A 21,385-nucleotide genomic window follows, 5' to 3' on the forward strand; every position below is an offset into this window, starting at 1 on the left:
AAATAAATAAATACATGGAAAAATACCCTTGAGCAAGGATTAACAAAAACGTATTTAAATATTTCTCTGCGACCCTCCCCTTCCCCACCCGAGCCCCACCCTGACGTGCTAGCTGCTGAGATCCCCTCGTGGAGGCCAGGAGGTCAGAACCCGGTCACCAGCCCGTTAGGTCATCCAGGCTCAGAGGCGGGCGGCCCCGGGGCTGGCGAGGAGGCTCCAGAAGGACAAACAAAAGGCACGTTCACGTCAGCCGTCAGCCAGACCAGCCATCAGCCGGGTCTAGACGAGGAGCCACCCGCAGGGGGGACTGCGGGAACGGGGTGCTGCTCCTCGCCCGCTCCTCCTGGACACGTGATAGGACACGTGGCTGTGGTTTTTTCACGCACGCCCTGCAGCCGGGCTCCCCGAGGACGGGGACACTGTGGCCCTCGGGGTCTCCCCAGGGACCGTCCTGGGACGCCTGCCCAGGGGGGCACCGAGGGGAAGGGATTTGGCAGCCCCTCGATCCACAACTCCAACTTAAACACGCGCCGGTTAAAAAGATTTATTAAAATACAGATTCACCCTGAAAAGGGAGTGACCCCAACGCAGGCGATTGCACAGAACGTCAAGCATCAGGCAGAGGGCCCGGCCGGCGGGGCTCAGGGGTTGAGCGTCGACCTGTGAACCAGGTCACGGCTCGATTCCCGGTCGGGGCACAGGCCCGGGCTGTGGGCTCGATCCCCTCTGGGGCGTGCGGGAGGCAGCGATCCATGATGCTTCTCTCATCATGGACGTTTCTCTCTCTCCCTCTCCCTTCCTCTCTCTAAAAAAATCATTTAAAAACATATTCTTTTTAAAAATCAGGCAACGAGGGCCAAGTGCTCTGCCCTCTCCCTGACCCTCCAGTGGGAGGAGGGCCTGCCCAGAGCAGCCTGCACTGAGGGCCCGGGGGTCTCCGGTCTCGGGGCCCAGAGCAGCCCCCACCCGTCAGACTCGGGCCCGGAGACCAGGCCGTCACGGGAGCACACCTCAGCGGGGGCTGGCGACGGGGACGGGGCGGATCGTTCCGGAAGCCAGCACAGGGCGGCATGCGGGGCGGGCGTGGGGACAGCCTCTAGCTGCCCTCGGGCGCCAGGAGCTGCTGCACGTAGTGGACCACGTTGCTGTGGAGCTGGGCGGCGGTGGCGGCGAAGGTCTCCTTGGCGAGGGCCCGGGCCGCCTGGCTGCCGCCCATCATGGCACGGTAGAGCGGGAGCGTGTACTTCTGCTTCCCCTGCAGGGAACACACACACGCACACGTGCGCGTGCCTACGTGGCCGGCTCCGGGTCTGTCCAGCCCCTGCCCGGGCCGGTCCCAGGCAGTCGGGCAGGTGCCCCAGGGCCAGCGCGGGGAGGAGCTTCCCACACACAGAGAGAAGCCGGCGTTCCCCCGGCTCCAGGGCCGCAGGGACGCTCACACCTGACCGGACAGGGGGGCTCCCCGGAGGCTCGGAGCAAGGATGGGGCAGAAGGTCCCAGCCCAGGGCCTGGCCCAGCCAGTCGGGCTCGGGGGACAGAGCGTCAGCCGCTCTGAAGGGTCCCGGGTTTGGTTCTGGTTGCAGCTCCCCAGCCCTGGTCGGGCACGTGCAGGACGCAACCAATCGATGTGTCTCTCTCACGATGCTTCTCTCTGTGTCTCCCCTCCTCTCCCCTCCCACTCTCTCTAAAAATCAATGGGAAAATAGCCTCGGGTGAGGATTAACCAAAAAAAGAAAAAAGGAAAAAAGAAAGATAACCCAGGTCCCAAAGGCACAGAGTGTGAGTTCCCGAGTCCCCCTCTCCTCCGCCCCTCCCCCTGCTCCAGGGAAGGGTGAGGACCCGGAGCTGCGGGCTGGGGGCCTGGGGACGCGAGGGACCCACCTGGCTCTGCAGGAAGTCCTTGACCTTCCCGAAGTCCTCCTGGAGGTCGTTCTGAAGGACGATCTGGCCCCATCGCAGCCGCAGCTCCGCGTTGCGGGCGCCCGAGATCTTCGGGTACATCTCCCCCAGCTTCTTCACGTTCCCTGGAAAAGACAGGGGTCGGTATCTTTCTAAATAATTACTTTTTATTACTCACCCTTTTTTGTGTATATTTCTTATTGATTTCAGAGAGGAAGGGAGAGGGAGAGAGAAACATCAATGATGCCTGGCTGGCGTGGCCCCGTGGCTGAGCGTCGACCTAGGAGCCGGGAGGTCGCGGTTCGATTCCCGGTCGGGGCCCATGCCTGGGTTGTCGGCCCTGTCCCCCGCGTGGGGCGTGCAGGAGGCGGCCGATCCATGATCCTCTCCCATCACTGAGGTGTCTCTCCCGTCCTCCCTCTCCCTCCCTCTCTCTGAAATCTATAAAAATATATTGGGGGGGGAAGAAATCACCCCCTTTCTCACCAGGCGGCAGAGGGGACTTCTGGAGGATCTTGTCCAGGAAGTACACCAGCTGGTAGGTCTTCCAGGAGCCGATGGCCACGGCCTCGATGGCCGGCATGTCCAGCTCCGGGGCCGCCCACAGCTGGGCCAGCTCCTCCGCAGGCTTCATGAGCGCGTCTCCGGGGGACAGGTCCGGGAGGTACGGAGGCCAGCCCGGGGTGTTCAGCCAGCGGTCGAACTCGAAGCCTGGAGACGAGACGAGACGATGCCAGGAGATGCTGACCTCGCGGCCAGCTCACGGACCCCGGCCCGGGCCCCTGCCGCCCCATCCCGGCTCCGCTGCCCACCAGCAGGAGGCTGGGCCCCTCGCTTCGCCTCTGCACCCGTCTTATGTGAAACCGGGGCGAGCCCTGCCTCCGTGGTGAGGACTAAACACACAGACACAGTGGGGAGCTCTGCACGCGGCCAGGCAGACTGTCAGCATAATGACTAACTCTCATTGGCCATGGAGGGTGGTGACCTGGAAGGCAGGCCTGGAGGCAGCCGGTGGGTGCACGGTCGAGCCACCTTGGTCAGGGGTGCTGCCTCCCCAACCCCACGACGGGGTGACTCGGGGGTGGATGGGGTGGCGCAGGGGGCTATGTCCAGCACCCCCTGTGATAGGGTCACCTCCTCTCTCTCAGGCAGCCCTGGGCCTTCCCTCCCTGCAGGAGGCAACTCCCTGCTCTGCTCGGGGCAAGGCTGCGGCCACTCCTGCCCCCACTCCTGCCCCCGAGGGCTCAGGCCCAGCCCAGGGTGTGAGCCAGTGGTCGAGGTTCCAGGAAAAGGAGGAGGGAGGAGCGAGGAGCCTGGGGCCTGGTCTGCTCCCCAGTGCCACCTGCTGGATGAGCAAGGTGCAGTGTCCTCTGGACGGACAGCAGGCAGGACCGCCAGATGGTCAGACAGCCCCTCCAGCCCCGGGGCTGGCCCCCGCTCACCTGGAATGGAGTCCACCTTCTGCTGCTTTAGCTCCGGGAAGTACTCTAGGTAGAACTCCAGGAGGTCGTCCGCCAAGATGCTTTGGAACTTAAACTCATTGACGTAGGCCTGGGAGGAGGAGGGCCTCTCCGTGGGCCTGAGCCCCAAGGTGGGGAGCCCTGTCCCCGAGCCTCCACCTCCCCCACCCCCGCTTCCCTGCCCTTCTCCCCACCAGGGAGTGGCCGGTACCTGGAGAAACCTGTCAAACTGATCCTGATCGCCCACCAGGTGGGCCAGGTAGGAGACGAAGCAGAAGCCTTTCTCGTAGGGGGTCTCGTTGTAGGTGTCGTCCGGGTCCACACCTGGCCGGGGACAGCGGGCGAGGTCTGAGCCTGGGCAACCCGTCCCCTTCGCGGTTGTGCCCCAGCTCCCGGCTCAGCTCAGACGGGAGAGCTCAAAGCAGCCACCCCCGGAGACAGGACCGCGGACCCACCCAGGCCTCCCGCAGGCACCTCAGAGGGACCTCAAAGGGCCAATAACCCTGGAGCTAAGAGGAGAACAAAGAAGCCAGTCCTGCCTGGCCGGAGGGCCAGCTCCGTGGTTGAGGAGGTCACGGTTCCATTCCCGGTCGGGGCACAGGCCCGGGTTGGGGCGCGATCCCCAGGGCAGGGCGTGCAGGAGGCAGCCGGTCCATGATGCTCTCTCATCGTCCATGTCTCTCTCTCTCCTTCTCCCTTCCTCTCTGAAATCCATAAAATATAAATTTAATAAAAAGAGAGACCAGCCCCGCTGGTCGCCACCTGCGCGCCTTCTAGACCAGAGGCCTGACCCTGGCACCGCCCGGGCGGTGGGACCTCCGGAGGATGCGCAGATCGCTGTAGGTAGGGCTGCAGGGTTTGGCTCCGCCCCGGAGGAGGGTCCTGGGAGCCCACTGACCAATCGCATGGGGAGGGGGTGACAGAGGGCGGGGCCTCCCGGACCTGGTTCAATCTTCACCCGCAGCTTGTTGAGCGGGTGACTTCCATGTGGCTCCGCCCCGGGGGAGGGTCCTGGGAGCCCACTGACCAATCCCATGGGGAGAGGGTGACAGAGGGCGGGGCCTCCCGGACCTGGTTCAATCTTCACCCGCAGCTTGTTGAGCGGGTGACTTCCATGTGGCTCCGCCCCAGGGGAGGGTCCTGGGAGCCCACTGACCAATCGCATGGGGAGGGGGTGACAGAGGGCGGGGCCTCCGGACCTGGTTCAATCTTCACCCGCAGCTTGTTGAGCGGGTGACTTCCATGTGGCTCCGCCCCGGGGGAGGGTCCTGGGAGCCCACTGACCAATCCCATGGGGAGAGGGTGACAGAGGGCGGGGCCTCCGGACCTGGTTCAATCTTCACCCGCAGCTTGTTGAGCGGGTGCTCCTCCCCGGTGGCGTCCATGTGCTGGCGGAGCAGCGCCCGCCCGGTGGCGGCCTCCAGGCAGGTGTAGGCGGCCCCTGGACGGGGGGGAGCAGAGTCCGGGAGGGAGAAGGGTCAGCCCTGCAGGCCGCGGTCCGGACAGGAGGCTGCGCTGCCCCCTGGCGGCCGCAGGGAGAATGAGGACAGACACCTGCGCTGGTGCATTTTCAGGCTCAGGCAGGATCCTGAGCTCCGCCAACAGGCATTTCACTGACTGCTCCCATCACAGGAGGAACCATCGCCCAAGGTTTTCCCCACGCCGTCTCGCCTCCTCTGGCTCCCACAGTGACTGTGGGAAGAGTGTGTGTGTGGGGGGGGCACCAGGCAAGTGTTGGCTCTGGGCAAGTTCCTAACCCCCCAGCCTCAGCGTCCCACCTGCGCCTCGGGGAGCACATGGGCTGGCAGGGCTCCTGGTGGCCAGTGAGGAACCACAGACAGCCCAGCTGGCGAGGCTCAGTGGCCGAGTGTCGTCCAGAGGTCAGGGTTCGATTCCCGTTCAGGGCACATGCCTGGGTTGCGGGCTCAGTCCCCACTGGGGGGTGTGCGGGGAGCAACCCATCAATGATTCTCTCTCATGGATGCTTCTCTCTCTCTCCTTCTCCCTTCCTCTCTGAATTCAATTATTTTAAAAAAATAAAAAGCACATCTGCCCTGGCCGGTTTGGCTCAGTGGATAGAGCGTCGGCCTGCGGACTGAAGGATCCCGGGTTCGATTCCGGTCAAGGGCATGTACCTTGGTTGCGGGCACATCCCCAGTGGGGGGTGTGCAGGGGGCAGCTGATCGGTGTTTCTCTCCCATCGATGTTTCTGACTCTCTGTCCCTCTCCCTTCCTCTCTGTAAAAAATCAATAAAATGTATTTTAAAAAAATAAAAAGCACATCTGGGCTCACTTCGAGGTCGGCCTCCCCTGCTGCGTGACCGACCAGGCAGGTTCTCATTCTCTCTGAGCAGAGGGACCCCTGCACACCACGGGCTTCTGGGAACCGCTAAAGGCTGCACTTCCCCTCGGCACAGGCGACGCCGGTGTGTGCGGCGGGAAGCGGTGACTGACGGCCTGGGATTCGCTCGGGGAAGGGACGCGATTCCGGGGTGAACCCGGGACACCTCTCCCCCAGAGGCCTCCGCTCCGGTGAGTCACCCCGTGGGCAGCTATTCTGAGGTCCCCTCCCGGGCACCACCGCCTCCCCGCTGGGCGCCGTGCGGACCCCGCAGCCCAGGAGGTCACCCGGCCCCGCGCCGCTCACCGAAGAGGCACGCGGAGATCCGCCGCTGCGCGTACATGGTGAAGCCCTCGTTGAGCCAGAACTCGCTCCAGTTGGCGTTGGTGACCAGGTTCCCGAACCAGCTGTGCGAGATCTCGTGGATGATGACGTCGGCCAGCGAGCGGTCCCCCGCCAGCAGGCAGGGGGTGACGAAGGTCAGGCACGGGTTCTCCATGCCCCCGAAGGGGAAGGACGGCGGCATGAAGAGGACGTCGTACCTGGGGGACCGGGGGGTCGTGAGGCCCTGCTCCAGACCGGACCCCCTCTCCCTCCCCACCCTGGACACTGGACGGGCGCGAAGGAGGGGGCCGGGGCTCAGATGGCACCAGGCTCCTCAGTTCCATGCGCTCGCTGGGACTCCCCCCCCATCTGCTCCCCAAAACTGTCCCCCGGTGGCCATGGAGCCATCACTCTACGTATTTTTACTGATTTCACAGGTTGATGCTCAGCCACTGAGCCAGGCCGGCCGGGCTGTGTAAACTTGGCTAAGGAGGCCTGGGTGCAGGCAGCTTCCAGCAGGCGGGGAGATGAGCTGGCAAAGGTCCCGACCTCTGAACTCCGCAACCACCGGGCCCGGTTTTCTCGCCCGGGGAACGGTCACGGGTCCGCTCTGCACCAGAGCTCCGGGTCTTGCTCACCCACCCCACACCCACCCCACCCCCATTCACCTCTGGGACGGGGTGCTTTGCTCCAGGAGGCAGAGGGGGGCTGGGGAGCCAGGGACGTGACAGTCGACAGGAACCTCACCTGCCCCAAACGTAGGGTCCGAAGAGTTTCTCTCCTGTGGCCAGGAACTCCTCGATCACGCCGTCGTACTCCTGCCTGGCAGCCTCGACCAGGCAGGGCTCGGCCCACACCCGGCTCCTAGGGACGGGCGAGCAGAGAGGCACCCGGGCTGTTCACAGACCTGCAGGGCCCGTCCCGAAAGCCCCCAGAGAGAACCCGCCTCAGCCTCACGTCTGAGCCAAAGGTCAGGGGCAGTGCGGCCAGGAGCCGGAGGCCGGGCCCACCCGAGGGACGGACGGGGGACCGTGGGGCGTGTCAGCGCCCGTGAGAAGCCAGCGCGGCGGGCGGGCGGGCGAGGCTGCGCCCGGGACACGGGGCCTCAGCTCCGGAGTGGGTTTGCCTTTTGCTTTAAAGGTCTGAGGGACGGGAGCATATCGGGGGCCGGTAAAGATCAATCGTTAGCCCGGCCGGTGTGGCTCAGTGGTTGAGAGTCGACCTATGACCCAGGAGGTCAGGGCACATGCCCGGGTTGCGGGCTCGATCCCCAATAGGGGGCGTGCAGGAGGCAGCTGATCCATGATTCTCTCTCAATCATGGATGTTTCTCTCCCTCCCTCCTTCCCGCCCTCCCTCCCCCTTCCTCTCTGAAATCAACAGAAATATATTTTCTAAAAAAGGTCAACCTTCAGTCCTGCTGCCTGAGCCCCAACCGCACCCCCAGGTGACCCAGGTCAGCAGCTACAACGGTGGGGCCGGTGGTGACCCCATGGCGGCCACAGACTTGGAAATGGACGGAGGGAGGCAGGAGGAGGCAGAGCAGGGCCTCCAGGTCATTCAGGCCGCACGGACACTGCGGACAGAGGGCTCAGGTGCCCCAGCTGCACCCACCTGGCAGCTCCAGGGCTCAGAGGCCTCCTTGCCTGGGGTCCAGCCAACCCTGCCTGCGGGAGGGGGGGGGAGGGGTGGCTCCTACCTGGGCCCCACCTCCGCCGAGGCCAGGTCTCCGATGGCCAGCGCGACGAGGTAGGAGGGGATGGGGTGGCTCATGCGGAAGAAGAACCCGTGTGGCCCTCGCCGCTCCCAGGTGTCGGCACTCATCACCGCAGTGAAGCCGTCGGGGACCTGAGGGGGGCAGAGGGGCCTTCGCTGCCGGGCCTGGCAAGCAGCAGGCCCAGCCACCTGCACGGGGACCACAGAGTCCTCCCGGCCCCCAGCTTGTGCTAAACTGAGGGGATTTAGCCCGGCGGGCGTGGCCCAGTGGTTGAGCATCGACCTATGAACCAGGAGGTCAGGGTTCGATTCCCGGTGAGGGCACATGCCCAGGCTGCGGGCTCGATCCCCAGGGGGGGGCATGCAGGGGGCAGCCGATCCATGGTCCTCTCTCATCATGAATGTCTCTCTCTCTCTCTCTTCCTCTCTGAAATCAATACCAATAGATTTAAACCGAGGGGATTGAGCACAGGCAAATGAGGTTCCTGAAGGCGGAGGGAATCTTTCCTGGACGGATGTCAGGCAGGTCCCGGGGCCGCCCCTTACCTGGATGAGGGCGGAGTACGTGCACTTGACGGCAGGCGTGTCGAAGCAGGGGAAGAAGGACCGGTTCAGGACGGCCTGCCCCTGGGTGTACACAAAGGGCTTCTCCTTTCCCGCCGTCTGCTCGGGGGCCAACCAGCACACCTAAGGGACAGGCATTTCAGAGCTCACCGCCCCCCACCCGCCATGAGCTCAGCCCCGCCAGGGAGGAGGGCGGGGAGGGAGCAGGCCCAGGCCATCCCCACTCTCGGTGCCACCCAGAGACTGAGGGCTCTGACTGGGATGATCTCTCCTCCTGCGAGTCCAACCCACCCTGGCACCCAGGCCAAGGCCCAGCATCCACCTCACAGGGCCCCATGGGTCCCCTCGAATCCCAGACCGGGTCTCGGACCCTGTCACCCTGTCTTCCTCCGGCGTCCTTCTCACCAAAAAAATAAAACCGCCCTGGCCGGTGTGGGTCAGTGGATAGAGCGCCGGCCTGCGGACCGAAGGGACCTGGGTTCGATTCCCATCAAGGGCACATGCCAGGGTTGCGGGCTTGATCCCCAGGAGGGGGCGTGCAGGAGGCAGCCGACCCATGATTCTCTCTCATCATGGATGTTTCTATCCCTCTCTCTCCTTCTCCCTTCCTCTCTGAAATCAATCAAAGTATATATATATTTTAAAGTATCCTTAAAAAAAAAAGAAAAAGAAAACCACAGCAGCTGCATTTGAACTTGTGGCAGAAAAGCAGAGCCCAAGTGGGGAGGAGTCTGTGGTCCCAGCGTGTCCTCCGTTCTAGATGGATCACACGCGAGGCCCTGGCTGCGATTCTGCATTGTTTCCCGTTAACCCTTAACCCTGGGCCGATCGGAATGATCGCCGGAAACCGATCTTCGCCGGCAGCAAGAAGTCAGTCCCCGTGAATCTCAGCCAGAGCCGCGGAGGGGAGGCGGGCACTCGGGCACCCAAGGCCACGGAGAGTTCAGAAAAGGACAGAGTTCCAGGAAGTTTCAAGAGAAAGCGAAACTTTGTGGATGGGCCTCCGGCGCCAGCAGGATTTGGAGGGTGGAGGGGAAGGAAGGGGGTGCACCGTGCTGGAAGGCATGGGCGGATGGGGCTCTGTGACCTGGAGGTGGGCTCTGGCCGAGGTGGGCGCCTACCTGGGCAGGTGCAAAGGGGGCTCTGAACACAGAGGCACTGGGGACCTATGTTAAAGAAGAACAGGGCCGAAACCAGTTTGGCTCAGTGGATAGAGCGTCGGCCTGCGGACTGAGGGGTCCCGGGTTCGATTCCGGTCAAGGGCATGTACCTGGGTTGCGGGCACATCCCCAGTAGGAGATGTGCGGGAGGCAGCTGATCGATGTTTCTCTCTCATCGATGTTTCTGGCTCTCTGTCTCTCTTCCTTCCTCTCTGTAAAAAATCAATAAAATATATATTTTAAAAAAAAAAAAAGAGGGACAGGAATGCCCTAACCGGTTTGGCTCAGTGGATAGAGCGTCGGCCTGTGGATTCAAGGGTCCCAGGTTCGATTCTGGTCAAGGGCATGTACCTTGGTTGCGGGCACATCTCCAGTAGGGAGTGTGCAGGAGGCAGCCGATCGATGTTTCTAACTCTCTATCCCTCTCCCTTCCTCTCTGTAAAAAAAAATCAATAAAATATATTTAAAAAAAAAAAAAAAAGAGGGAAAGGAACACCCACAGGCACGCTGGGTGTTTCTTCGTTGTGTGTGTGTGTGTGTGTGTGTGTGTGTGAGTGTGTGAATGTTAACGAGAGCCCAGCAGCCCTGCTTCAGCCAGGTGACCGGGTCAGCACCCAACAGCCACATTCACGCCGACACCACACACCCTCAATATGATGGGACAGCGCGGCCCTTTAGACCTGGTAAAATCCCACTTGATTTTGCCGTAAACCTACAACGGCTGTAAAAAAAAAAAAAGTCCATTTTTTAAAAAAAAACAAAACAAAATCCCACAACCCCAGTCTAGTGATGAGAAAAACATGAGGCAAATCCCAGCAGAGGGACATCCTACCATACACCTGACCAGTACCCCGCAACACTGTCAAGGTCACCAAAACCAGGCAAGTCTGGGAAATGCTCACAGGCAAGGGCAGCTCAATAGGCGGGACACTAAGTAACAAATCAGGAAGCCGGACCAAACTGCAGCCTCAGCGAATACAATGTATCAGCACGGAGCTAATATAATGTATCAGCACAGAGCGAATACAATGTATCAGCACGGAGCTAATACAATGTATCAGCACTGAGCTAATATAATGTATCAGCAGAGAGCGAATACAATGTATCAGCACGGAGCTCTGGCCGCTACAAATGTATTTCAGTTTAAAAGGCTCCTGGGTGGAACTGTGGGGTGATGGGGGGGAAGTATATGGAAACTACCATCTGCTCAGTTTTTCTGTTAATCTAAACTGTTTTTAAAAATAAATGCTCTTAATGAAAAAAATGAAGGCGTTGACCATAAGTGCTAACACTGAGTACTCGGTAGGGACCAGGCACTGTATCCGGCTCAGATATAGGCAACTCACTGAACTTCCCTCAAGCACAGACTCGTCACTGGCACATCATAACAAGTATTGGTGCCCTCACCGGTGTGGCTCAGTGCATAGAGCGTCGGCCTGCGGACCGAAGGGTCCCGGGTTCGATTCCGGTCAAGGGCATGTACCTTGGTTGCAGGCACATCGCCAGTAGGGGGTGTGCAGGAGGCAGCTGATCGATGTTTCTCTCTCATCGATGTTTCTAACTCTCTATCCCTCTCCCTTCCTCTCTGTAAAAAAAAAATCAATAAGCCGAAACCGGTTTGGCTCAGTGGATAGAGCGTCGGCTTGCGGACTGAAGGGTCCCAGGTTCGATTCCGGTCAAGGGCATGTACCTGGGTTGTGGGCACATCCCCAGTAGGAGATGTGCAGGAGGCAGCTGATCGATGTTTCTCTCTCATCGATGTTTCTAACTCTCTATCTCTCTCCCTTCCTCTCTGTAAAAAATCAATAAAATATAATTTAAATCGGCCATAAGTCCTTACTCATCATCTTTGCTTCTTTGTTGTTGTGTTTTAATCTTCACCAAAGGATATTTTTTTCCATTGATTTTTTAGAGAGTGGAAAGGAGAGGGAGAGACAGAAACACGGGTGTGAAAGAGATACATCGACGGGTTGCCTCCTGCATGCCCCCCGACCAGGGCCCGGGCCGGGGAGGATCCTGCAACCAAGGTACGTGCCCTTGATCGGAATCGAACCGATCGGGACCCTTTGTCCGCAGGCCGGCGCTCTACCCACTGAGCCGCACCAGCCAGGGCTTGTCTTTTAATAACACGAAGGAGAGAATGAAGGAGCAGGCAGCACACACACCATAGAAAGGGTCCGAAGTCCAGGAGAGGCACAGCCTCTGTGATGAAGGCGAGAGCCCTGGCTGGGACGGGCCGTCAGGAGCAGTACCTACAAGTGTCACCGATGCCAGCCTTCCTGGTGCAAAGGACACTGCAGAGCGCGGCTGTCCGCCATCACGTCTTACACGACAGCAATTTCGCTCTGACACTTCATTTCAGGGGCCACGCGTTCTATCCTAAGGCTCCTTTCTTCCCCGAGCGGCGGCAGAGGGAGACAGAACTGTTCCCAGGGCCAAAGGCAAAGGGCCAAGCCCGTAAACCACTCGGCAGGCAGCCTCCTGGGAAACTCATAACCCACCTCATCTCGGGGAGAACCCTCCACCGCAGCGGTTCTCAACCCGTGGGTCGCGACCCCTTTGGCGGTCGAGCGACCCTTTCACAGGGGTCGCCCAAGACCATCCTGCAGATCAGATATTTACATGACGATTCATCACAGTAGCAACACGACAGTGATGAAGTAGCCACGAAAATAATGTTATGGTTGGGGGTCACAACCTGAGGAGCTGTATTGAAAGGGCCAGAAGGTTGAGAACCGCTGGTCTACCGGGTTTTCCTGCTCTACCAGTGCTCGGCCACATGGCCTCCCCTCCTCCTATTCCTAATACCTGCCCTGCCCCCCCCCCCCCTTAAGATTGAGGAGCCCATCCACAGTGAGGAGGCCACCTTACTACCCACTCTAAGTCCAGTTCGGACTTTGATCATCGAAACCAGGACTTCCCAGAAGTCAAGCAAGTCATGACCTGCCTGTGGCCCTGAGTCAGCATCGGGCTGGGCCACCGGCCCCCCTAAAGCAGAAGCCCAGTGGCCCTTGGCTGGGAACTCGGGCCCCCGCGCCCTGGGACCTGCAGTTCCGTTTGTGAAGAGCCCGTGTTCTGAGCAGGAACCGCACAGGGCAAGGCGCCTTCCTCTGGCAGAAACGGAACTAGACGCGCGGGTCCTGGGAGGGGCAGTCGGGACAGGTCACCGCAACTGCCGGGCAGGCGCCGCGGGAAGGAACCAGGGCGGCCTGCCTGGAGGAAGAGGCGGCTCCGGACCTCAGGCCTCGGGGCTGGGCGACGGGACTCCCTTCCTCTCCCTCTGCGGGGGGGGGGGGCACCCCGGCGACACCTGTGCACTCACCGCGGGCCCCGCGTCGCCCACGCGGTAGGTGAGCAGCACCTGGAAGCGCTCGCCCGCCGGCAGGGGCTGCGGGAGGCTCAGGCACAGCGCGCAGCCGTAGCGCGCGAAGGGCCGCGTGCGGAAGCCCACGGGCTCCTCGGGGCCGGGCGGCTCTCCGGGTCCCGGCGGCCCCCGCCGCAGCGCCGCCGCGGTCACCTCCAGGCTCGGGTGCGAGTCCAGCCGGAGCTCGGCCGCGCCCGCGGGCACCAGGCAGCGCAGGTCCAGCACCGCCGAGCCGCTCAGCGTGCGGCTCGCGAAGTCGGCCCGCAGGTCCAGGTGCAGGTGCAGGACCTCGAAGTCCCGGAAGCTGGACGCCGAGGCCACGTCCTCCGCGCGCGCCGAGTGCAGCGCCCGCCGGCCCGCGCCGCCCGCGGCCCCGCCGCTCGCCATGGTGCCCGCTCGCCGACTGCCGGGCTGCCCGGCCGCCGACCTGCACCGGGGCCCGAGCCCCGCCCCGCCCCGAGCGCACTGCGCCGCCGCGGCCCCGCCCTCCCCGCAGGCCCCGCCCCCACGGAAATCCGGCCGGGCCACGCCCCCTCCAGAAATCTGAGCCGGGACCACGCCCCCGTCCCGGAGTTTTTCATAAAAGGAAATAGTATTATATCATGTTTCCCAGCGTCCTGGTGTTAAAATACTTATTTTATGCAACGCTTATTGGTTTTTTAAAAATTCCATATAAGGTCAGCTTCTCTCTCTCTTTCCTCGTCGTGGTCAGTGAAATCCGTAAACTGGAAAACCCCTTTCCGTGGCATTGATCACAGCGCCTGGTACCTATTGGCGATCAGAACTCCGCCTTGAAATGACTCCTTCTCTGTCGCAAAGCATTTCTGTTGCGCACACCACACAGCAGCCATCCGCCGGGTGCGGGGGGACAACGTTAGCAAGTCCGGCACAGCCCGGTCCTGGGCTCCATTTAGCGCCCTTTCCAGGCAAGAAAACAGGCCGTGAGGATCCGTGTGCTGGGCCACGCCCGGGAGGGGCAGAGCACTGAGGGGACCACCCGCCCCTTCCCCAAACTGCGTTCATTACTATTCACTTTAAATGCCTAGAATGTAACACACCTCGGACATTTCAAAATAAAGGGCTGGAGATCTTCCAGAACTGATGAAAAGCATGAGTTCATCAAGGTTACAGGATACAGTACGTAAAATCAACTGCATTTCTACTTAGTAATAAAATTTGAAATTTTAAAAATACCGTTCAAGTAGCACTCTCAAAAATGAAATGCCGAGGTTTAAATCTAACAAAATACGGTGTGCGGGGATGTTTGTGCTAAAAAATGATGGAACACTGACAAAACTTCATTCCAATAAAATTCCAGCAGGTTTTTGTGGTAAAATCTATGAGGACAGGAAAGGAAGAGCCGCCTCTGAGAGAGATGAACTAAGGGGAGGGTTCAGCTCCAATGTCAGAGCTGCCTGCGGTGTGACTGCGGGGAGGGGGAGGGGGGCAGAGCCGGGATCCACTGTTCACTGAGCACCTGTCCTCACTGGGCTCCTGCCGGGACCCCGCCTGGCACAGCTCCTCCTGTCCCCCACCACCACCCCCCTACCCCCGCCCCCAGTGGGCTGTACGCATCTGTCTCAACCACGGGCGGGCCCTGCCCCTGAGCAAGGACTCCCCCTCCCCCCCACCCCCCAGCGTCCTGCACGTGCTCCCCAGAGAGAGCTGGTCTTCCATCGTTTCAGGCTTTCCTCCCACCCCACCCCCAATTCCACAAGGTTCACCTGTGCCCAAGGACGGCTCCCGATGTGCAGAGCTGAAGACAGTTCCCTCAGACAACGGCAAACACACGTGCGCATCCCACACATACACACAACCCCCCAGGGCAGAGCCATAAGGAACGGACGTTCGGAACCGCGACAGCCTTCAGGGGTTTAGCCCTGGACCAGGCTCCCCGCCGCTCCCGGCCTTGTCCTTACGCGCTCTCCTAGTCACCGGCCCCCCTGAGCGTGAAGAGCTACAGACCGACAAGCACATCTGCACCGACATGCAAACGCCAGGAGCACAGAGGCAAAGGCCGTTAGAATGCAAACAAAACCGAGGCAGCACCCCACTCACCCCTTCCAGGAGGCGACGCTTTTGGAAAAGGAGTGTCGGCAGGAATGGGAAACGGAACCCTCCTGCGTGGCGGGTGGGAGTAAGGACCGCGCAGCCGCTGTGGGAAAGCGCGGTGGCTCTTCCAGGGACACACACAGGGACCAGACGCCCCGAAACCCGCTCGGGTGCAGGGGCTGGGCGGGGAGGTTTCAGCACCTCACAGGGCGGGTTTGAGGACCTGACCCCCTGCCACGTGCAGCGGAGGGCGTGGCCTTGCCTTCCATCCAGGAGTAGCTGCTGCGGAAGGATCCAGGCGGCCGCACGGCCTCCTCACACACCGCTCACCCCAGGGAGACGCCGACACAAACCCCTCCACCCTCGGCAGGCTCTGCGTCACTGGCGTGTTGGCGGGTGGGAGGCAGAGCCTACGACTTATCGAAGAAGGAGCAAGCTCCAGGAGTTTTATTGTTTGACTAACAGAACACCAAGCCAGGCAGGAGTGCCCGAGGAGCTGGTGGCCAAGCTCACGCCGTGTGCCTGTGGTCCTGCATCCTCTCGGCCCTTAATGTTTTCTCACTTTGATCACGAACGCCCTCCAGGGCGAATAAATAAGTGGATTATCCTTTAACACCCCACCCCATGTTCCTTTAAATAGAGAAAATGCTAGAAGTCTCTTCGTGGCCTCTGTGGCCGCAGCTGTCCACCTCCGGTCTGGAACCACCTGTCACTGAGGTCCTGAGAGCCGCCCTGCCCCGCGCCCTCTGGGAGGAGTCCTACTGGAACTGCCGGTAGTCTCCAAACGGCGAGGACGGCAGCGGGGCCGGGGCCGGGGCCGCAGGCAGCTGGGAGGGGTCGTCAGCGAACTGAGGCCCTGCAGTTCAGAGAAGAGAGTTTTACAAACCACTCGAATATTGCACAGTTAAGAACTAGCCTCTGTAGGAAGTAAAACAACCGGCGCAGTGAAAACGCTGTGTACGTCAGCCGCAACCTGAGCTCCCTGTAACCCTGCCATCTCCCACGCCATCTCCCACGCGAGCACCTGCGAACCTGGTGTAAAGACAGCCCTAAGTGAGAAAACAAACTAGCAAGCAGCCGGCCCCACAGTGCGAACCCCAAAGCCATGGCTGAACACAGAAGCGGGAGCGCCAGGGCCCAGCCCCACCGCATCCGACCAGCCGTGCGTCTGAAACTTGCCCGGACGCGGAATCTCTCTCGAGTGCCTTGGGGAAGACAAATCGAACGGGGAGCTGTGATCCACTCCTAAGTCTACGAGGAATCTCGTCCAAGCTCCCAGATAATTCCCAACCACTGTGTCCCCCTGTCCTGCACAGGGCGCCCGAGAGGCAGGTCAGAGCTTCGCTACTGAGTCCTGGAACGCCCGGACACCCCATGTAGACAATCGAGTTGTCCACGGCTACAAGGCTCAGTACACGCTCACAGCTAAGCACATGAGGATCCCTCAGCACACAATTTAACTTTCCCCGATTCGTCAGAAAAAGGAACACTTAGCCACAGAAATCCTTTCCCTGAGAACCCAAGACAGACCCTCCCAGACAGGAGTCACTCTCCACCACTCTTCAAAGCCAGGGACACAAGCAAACAACCACATTTAGCTGTGAATGTGCTGGTCGCCTTCCCCCCCCATGTAAGTCCTCGTCCGCACGGTGTCTCCAGCACCTCGGACAGGGCCCGGTGCCCACGCACGGACAGGTGAGGACTGACGGCCATTCTTGTCATACATTTTCAAGCCCCTCTAACATGACCAGCAATTTCTTAGCGGGAGCACGTGAGCACTGATAGAACCTGGGGACCCTCAGGAAGATCAGCCAATTATCTGACCACAGCATTTTGGCGACTGTGCTGGACATGACTGAGCCAGCGCCTTTCCTAACCCTGACCCACAGCGCATCAACACAGAAAATAAGCCACAAACGACCACCTGTTACAGACAAAATGCGCTTCCTTTAAACATCAGGAAGCCATTCCCAATGTCTGAGTGACGGATGAAGCAGAAAAAGACTCACCGTTGGGGAACTGTGCGGAGGCAAATCTCGTCAACAAGATGCCAGCTCCTTCGATTAAAGCCAGAAGGATGCCGCCCATCGCGGCTGACCCCACCATGGCCACCGGTCCGTCTGGGAACACGGACAACAGAGATCACGTTAACAGAGAGCTGGCTTAAGGCAGACACAGTGAAGGACAGAGCCGTCATGTGGCTGCACCCCACCCCTTCTCAAGCCCTTTCCCACTGCGGAGCCCAGGGCCAGCAGGCCAACCCGGCTCCCCGCCCCTTCACGTCAACAGCGCTTCCTGGGACGGCTGTGTCACCCACTGGTGTGGTGGGGGCTGCTTCCACGCGGTGAGGGCTGAGCTGCAGAGCTGCGACAAGGACCTCCCGGCCCACAGAGCCCAAGCGGTCACTACCCGACTCTACACCCAGCGAGCCGACTCCTGGCCCGAACTACGAAGCCCAGAGGGATTCTGGGTCACTCTCCGTCCCCAAGATCCAGAAGACGGCTCCATGCGCTTTATCCCTAACCGCCGCGCGCGACAGCAGCCAGGACTAATTCCAGAGAAGAGGCGGAGGCAGACGTGGCCCAGAACGTGAGCTGCTCTCAGCCGCTGGAACGTGGGGGTCAGGGCTCCCCGCTCACGCTCACACACTCCTCACGGACCCTCTCACTCTCCCCCAATCGCCATATCCACTCAGGCTGTACCAACTCAAGCGATGCCGCGTTTTACACATTCCAGACGCCAGTAAATTAAGACACAGGGCTCCCCGCCGTCGTGTCCACGGCGTCTGTGCAGGTGCTTACTTCTGGCGGCCAGGATGGCTCCCGTCAAGGCCCCGCTGGTGATGGAGTTCCAGGGGTCCTCCTTCCCTCGGACCTGAACCAGGCTGCAGTCGATCATGGAGAACAGACCTCCCCACACCGCAAAGCTACCTGTTTTATGTCAAAGCAAAACCGTTCAAACTTTACCTTCTCATCTTACATTTAAAGTGTCATAATGAAAAATACGTTCAGCCCTAGCCCATGTGGCTCAGTGGATAGAGCCTCGTCTTCGAGCCAACAGAAAAGCCTGGAGCACAAATGAGAAAGCTGCTTTCTTACCTCCCAACTGCGGAGCCCTGGTTTTAACGGCTGTCAAACTCCCTCGCAGCCGGTGGCTCACGCCCTGTGGAAAGGCAGACAGAGGTGTATTCAAAGAACACGGCTTCCAACGCGACGGTGGCGAACCCCGGTTTCAGGCGGCGATAAAATGAGACACCACTCACCACTGGGGAATTGCGAAAACCTTTGACCGCTTGGAAGATGCCGCCGCCTATGGTACCCATGGTAAAGGCCCCGCCACAGTCGTCCACAATGCGCCAGGGGCTAAGAACAGGGAAGAGAGAAAAAGAAAAAAGACCTTACGTCTCATTCTCACTCATCAACCTTAAAACGGTCTTTGCTGCCGAAGCCGGTTTTGCTCAGTGGATAGAGCGTCGGCCTGCGGACTGAAAGGTCCCAGGTTCGATTCCGGTCAAGGGCATGTACCTGGGTTGCGGGCACATCCCCAATAGGAGATGTGCAGGAGGCAGCTGATCGATGTTTCTCTCTCATCGACGTTTCTAACTCTATCTCTCTCCCTTCCTCTCTGTAAAAAATCAATAAAATATATTTAAAAAACAAACAAACAAAAAAAAACGGTCTTTGCTAACACAGCAGGGTCCTCTGCAACCGACACACATCTGTATCATATGCATCCGGCCCCAAGTCACCTGAGCCGGGAGGGATGGAGCCGGCTAACACTCCACCAGGTGGACCGGTTAGTAATTCGGATTCTTTCCAATAGATGGAGTCACACACGTGTGGATATGTATGCGATTCGATATGTGTGTGCTATTTTTGCTGTATTGCTCCCTCAGGTGACCACTTGTTCCGACCGACGGCACACGCGCTTGCTTTCTGAGCAGCCCTTCAAAACGTGCGAAGAAGTGGGATATTGGGCCTCTGGATGGTCTGACTCAAAACAAGAAAAGTTCTACTGGGACGGTCTCCACACATGACCCGAAAGATGGGGAAATGTGTCGCTGGCGAGAGACATGACTTTCAACAAAGCACTTTTGATGTTTCTCTTGAAATTGTGTTTTCTTTGATGATAAAAATACGCATTTTTAACTGGTAAAGGGTCAATCCGCATTACTAACCGGTATCCGCATTACTAACCGGTTAACAGCTAATCCGCATTACTAACCGGTCCCCCCAGTATTCATTCATTTAACAAAAGTCGGGGCGGGGGCGGGGCTGTGCAAAAGCCCATAGACAGTGCACCGTGGGAGTAGCGTGGGGGCTATACTGTCATCCAGAAAGTGGCCCATCCCAGCCCTGACAGGTGACTCACCCAAACAAACGGCATTTCTCACTGAGGACCCCGGAAGCCTCCATCGCAGGCAACTGGAAAGGCCCTCCTGCCCTTCGCAAGGACCCACCGGTGTGCCTGCCTTTTCCACCTGCCACTCCCGGGACCGAACAAAGCGCTGGGCAGGGGCCCGCCCTCCGTAAGCGCTGAATGAATGGATGGATGGATGGATGACTGAGTGAGTGAGTGAATGAATGGATGGATGGATGGATGGATGGATGGATGGATGAACCTTGTGGGTAAAACCGTCGCCCACTCCGCGCCCGGGGTCACGCATCGCGACGCCAATGCCTCGGGAATGCACCCCCCCCCCCCGAGACGGGGGACGCGTCCGAGGTCACCTCGGCCGGCAGCGGGGGGCAAGGCGTGACCCCCACACAAGGTCGGCGCGGCCCGGGGCTGAGAGCGGGTCGGAGGCTCCATCACGCCCCGTCCACCGCAAGGTCACGGGGGGCTGCGTGCGGGAGGCCCGCGTTGGGGGAGCCGACGGGACGCTTCAGCCCGCGTCGCCCACGGGTCCCGGGCCGGCGCCGTCGACCTGGGCGACCGGAGACCGAGGAGAGCGACGGGCGACGGGCAGGACCAGGGGAGGACACCGGTCGACTCACCAGGGCTCTCGCGCGTACTCCTCCATCTTGACCTGGGCGCGCGAGCGACGCCGGGAGAGCGGGGCAGGGCGTGACCCGGAAGCGGAAGTAATACCAGAGGCGGGCGTGAAGGTCTGTGGGGATTGGCTCGCCGCTTCCGCACGCAGCCAATGGGAGCTCGGAAGCGTGAGGCTGGCCCCGCCCCCGTCCCCCAGATGGTCCCCGCCGGAGGGGAGCTCCGGTTTCCTGTCCCCGAGGCGCGGGGTCCAGAGGGGATCGCGGTGCCGTCCTGCTGAGGTTGGGGCTCACAAACGCCCCAATACGCGCCCCTCCCTGAGCCCGCTGGCTGCGCGCCGCGAGTGAGTGCCGCCCGGTCAGTGCGTCCTGAGCGCGAAGCTCTCGCCGACGACGCGCAGCCTCGGGTCCCGGCGCCTGGAGTGGAGCGAGGGAACCGCACAGGCGGGCGGGCGCGCGGGCCGGGAGGGGCCGGCGGCCTCAGTCTCTGCCGGGCCTCCCTCCAGGGGTCCCCGGAGGAGGGGCCCCACAGGCCGGGGACCCGCGCCCCCTAGTGGCCGTGGACAGGCCCCGCCCGTGCAGGCCGCAGCCTGGAGATGGACCAAGTACGTTCGCCTGGGGCAACGCGGGGTCCCGCAGCCGGAAATCCGAGTCTGACTTAGGGTTCCCCCAAACGTCACTGTGGACAGGGACCTGCTGACCCTGCTGACCGGAAGCCTCGCCCGCGACGTGCATGGTGCACAGTAGCCCCCGTTGCAGGGCCTGTGGGCTCTGCTCCGTGCGCCGCCCCGAGGGAGCCAGGGGACGGCAAGTGTCACCAGGAAATCGCGGGGGAGAGGAGATACGTCATCGATTGAATGCGACCATAATGCCTCCATCAGCGTCACCCCCACTGTCGCCTTCAGGGGATGTGCTAGGGAATCGGCCATAAGGAGGTTCAGGAATCCTCCTTCCCAGCCAGACACCCCCTCCCCCGCCCCCAACACCCAGGAAAAACCCCGGCGCCCTGGCCGGTGTGGCTCAGTGGATAGAGCGTCCGTCGGAGGAGACTGAAGGGTCCCGGGTTCGATTCCGCTCCACGACATGTAGCTCGGTTGCAGGCTCCTCCCCGGCCCGGTGCCCTGGTCGGGGCCTCTTCTCTGTCCCCCTCTCTCGTCCACTCTCCCTAAATATCAATGGAAAAATACCCTCAGGTGAGGATAAAAAAATAAAAATGAAAAAGTAGTATCTTTAAAAAAACACACAAAAAGGAAACCCCGATTTCATGGACACGTAAGGCTCACCCGCAGGCAGCTCTAGGGTTTGGGGGTCCAGGCTGTGGCTGGGGCTGTTTGCTGGGCAGGAGGTATAGACGGGGTGGGGTGGGGGGTCGGGGATCTCTCCTCTCTTCTGCCCTCTCCCCTCCCCTTCCGGCCTTTCAGGAAGACATTCGTTCATGGGCCTGGCCCGTGCTCCGGCTCAGAGCTCCCGGCCCGGTTCTGCTCACCTAGGAGGCTTGCAGGCCCGCGGGTTCGA

The 21,385-nt window shown here is 60.7% G+C and overlaps 2 protein-coding genes and 1 long non-coding RNA gene across 4 annotated transcripts; 1 reads left to right on the top strand and 2 right to left on the bottom strand.

Moving 5' to 3' along the window:
• Nucleotides 1-531: 531 nt before the first annotated feature.
• On the bottom strand, nt 532-13,263 carry RNPEP (arginyl aminopeptidase). 2 transcript variants are annotated; one of them, XM_059677879.1, is made up of 11 exons: nt 12,786-13,263; nt 8,286-8,426; nt 7,723-7,871; nt 6,772-6,888; nt 6,007-6,242; nt 4,687-4,800; nt 3,571-3,683; nt 3,342-3,450; nt 2,386-2,610; nt 1,882-2,024; nt 532-1,255 (listed from the first exon to the last, which is right to left on the bottom strand). In XM_059677879.1, exons 1-11 carry the CDS (start codon nt 13,212-13,214, stop codon nt 1,097-1,099), a joined length of 1,935 nt encoding a protein of 644 aa, XP_059533862.1. In that variant the 5' UTR covers nt 13,215-13,263; the 3' UTR covers nt 532-1,096. The 2 variants fall into 2 exon arrangements, with proteins under 2 accessions (XP_059533862.1, XP_059533863.1); XM_059677880.1 differs by lacking the exon at nt 12,786-13,263 and adding an exon at nt 11,629-11,647.
• A 2,033-nt stretch (nt 13,264-15,296) lies between these two features.
• TIMM17A (translocase of inner mitochondrial membrane 17A) lies at nt 15,297-20,025 on the bottom strand. The gene is made up of 6 exons (XM_059677898.1): nt 19,877-20,025; nt 18,142-18,241; nt 17,978-18,041; nt 17,681-17,809; nt 16,889-16,999; nt 15,297-15,735 (listed from the first exon to the last, which is right to left on the bottom strand). Exons 1-6 carry the CDS (start codon nt 19,900-19,902, stop codon nt 15,638-15,640), a joined length of 528 nt encoding a protein of 175 aa, XP_059533881.1. The 5' UTR covers nt 19,903-20,025; the 3' UTR covers nt 15,297-15,637.
• Nucleotides 20,026-20,129: 104 nt separating this feature from the next.
• LOC132222703 (uncharacterized) lies at nt 20,130-21,124 on the top strand. The gene is made up of 2 exons (XR_009450276.1): nt 20,130-20,353; nt 20,392-21,124. It is a non-coding gene; the product is annotated as an uncharacterized LOC132222703 (long non-coding RNA).
• Nucleotides 21,125-21,385: the final 261 nt, after the last annotated feature.

The sequence above is a fragment of the Myotis daubentonii genome, chromosome 20, assembly GCF_963259705.1.
Source record: "Myotis daubentonii chromosome 20, mMyoDau2.1, whole genome shotgun sequence".
Classification (NCBI taxonomy): Eukaryota; Metazoa; Chordata; class Mammalia; order Chiroptera; family Vespertilionidae; genus Myotis; species Myotis daubentonii.

Excerpts from the sequence above, each read along its gene's own strand:
- RNPEP (XM_059677879.1), bottom strand. The coding sequence starts at position 13,214 with ATGGCGAGCGGCGGGGCCGCGGGCGGCGCGGGCCGGCGGGCGCTGCAC. Across the intron at positions 3,684-4,686 it reads GCGGGTGAAGATTGAACCAG|GTGTGGACCCGGACGACACC; the intron begins GTCCGGAGGCCC and ends GTCCCCGGCCAG. Across the intron at positions 2,611-3,341 it reads GAAGGTGGACTCCATTCCAG|GCTTCGAGTTCGACCGCTGG; the intron begins GTGAGCGGGGGC and ends TCTCGTCTCCAG.
- TIMM17A (XM_059677898.1), bottom strand. The coding sequence starts at position 19,902 with ATGGAGGAGTACGCGCGAGAGCCCTG. Across the intron at positions 18,242-19,876 it reads GAGTACGCGCGAGAGCCCTG|CCCCTGGCGCATTGTGGACG; the intron begins GTGAGTCGACCG and ends CCCTGTTCTTAG. Across the intron at positions 17,810-17,977 it reads CAGGGCTCCGCAGTTGGGAG|GTAGCTTTGCGGTGTGGGGA; the intron begins GTAAGAAAGCAG and ends GACATAAAACAG.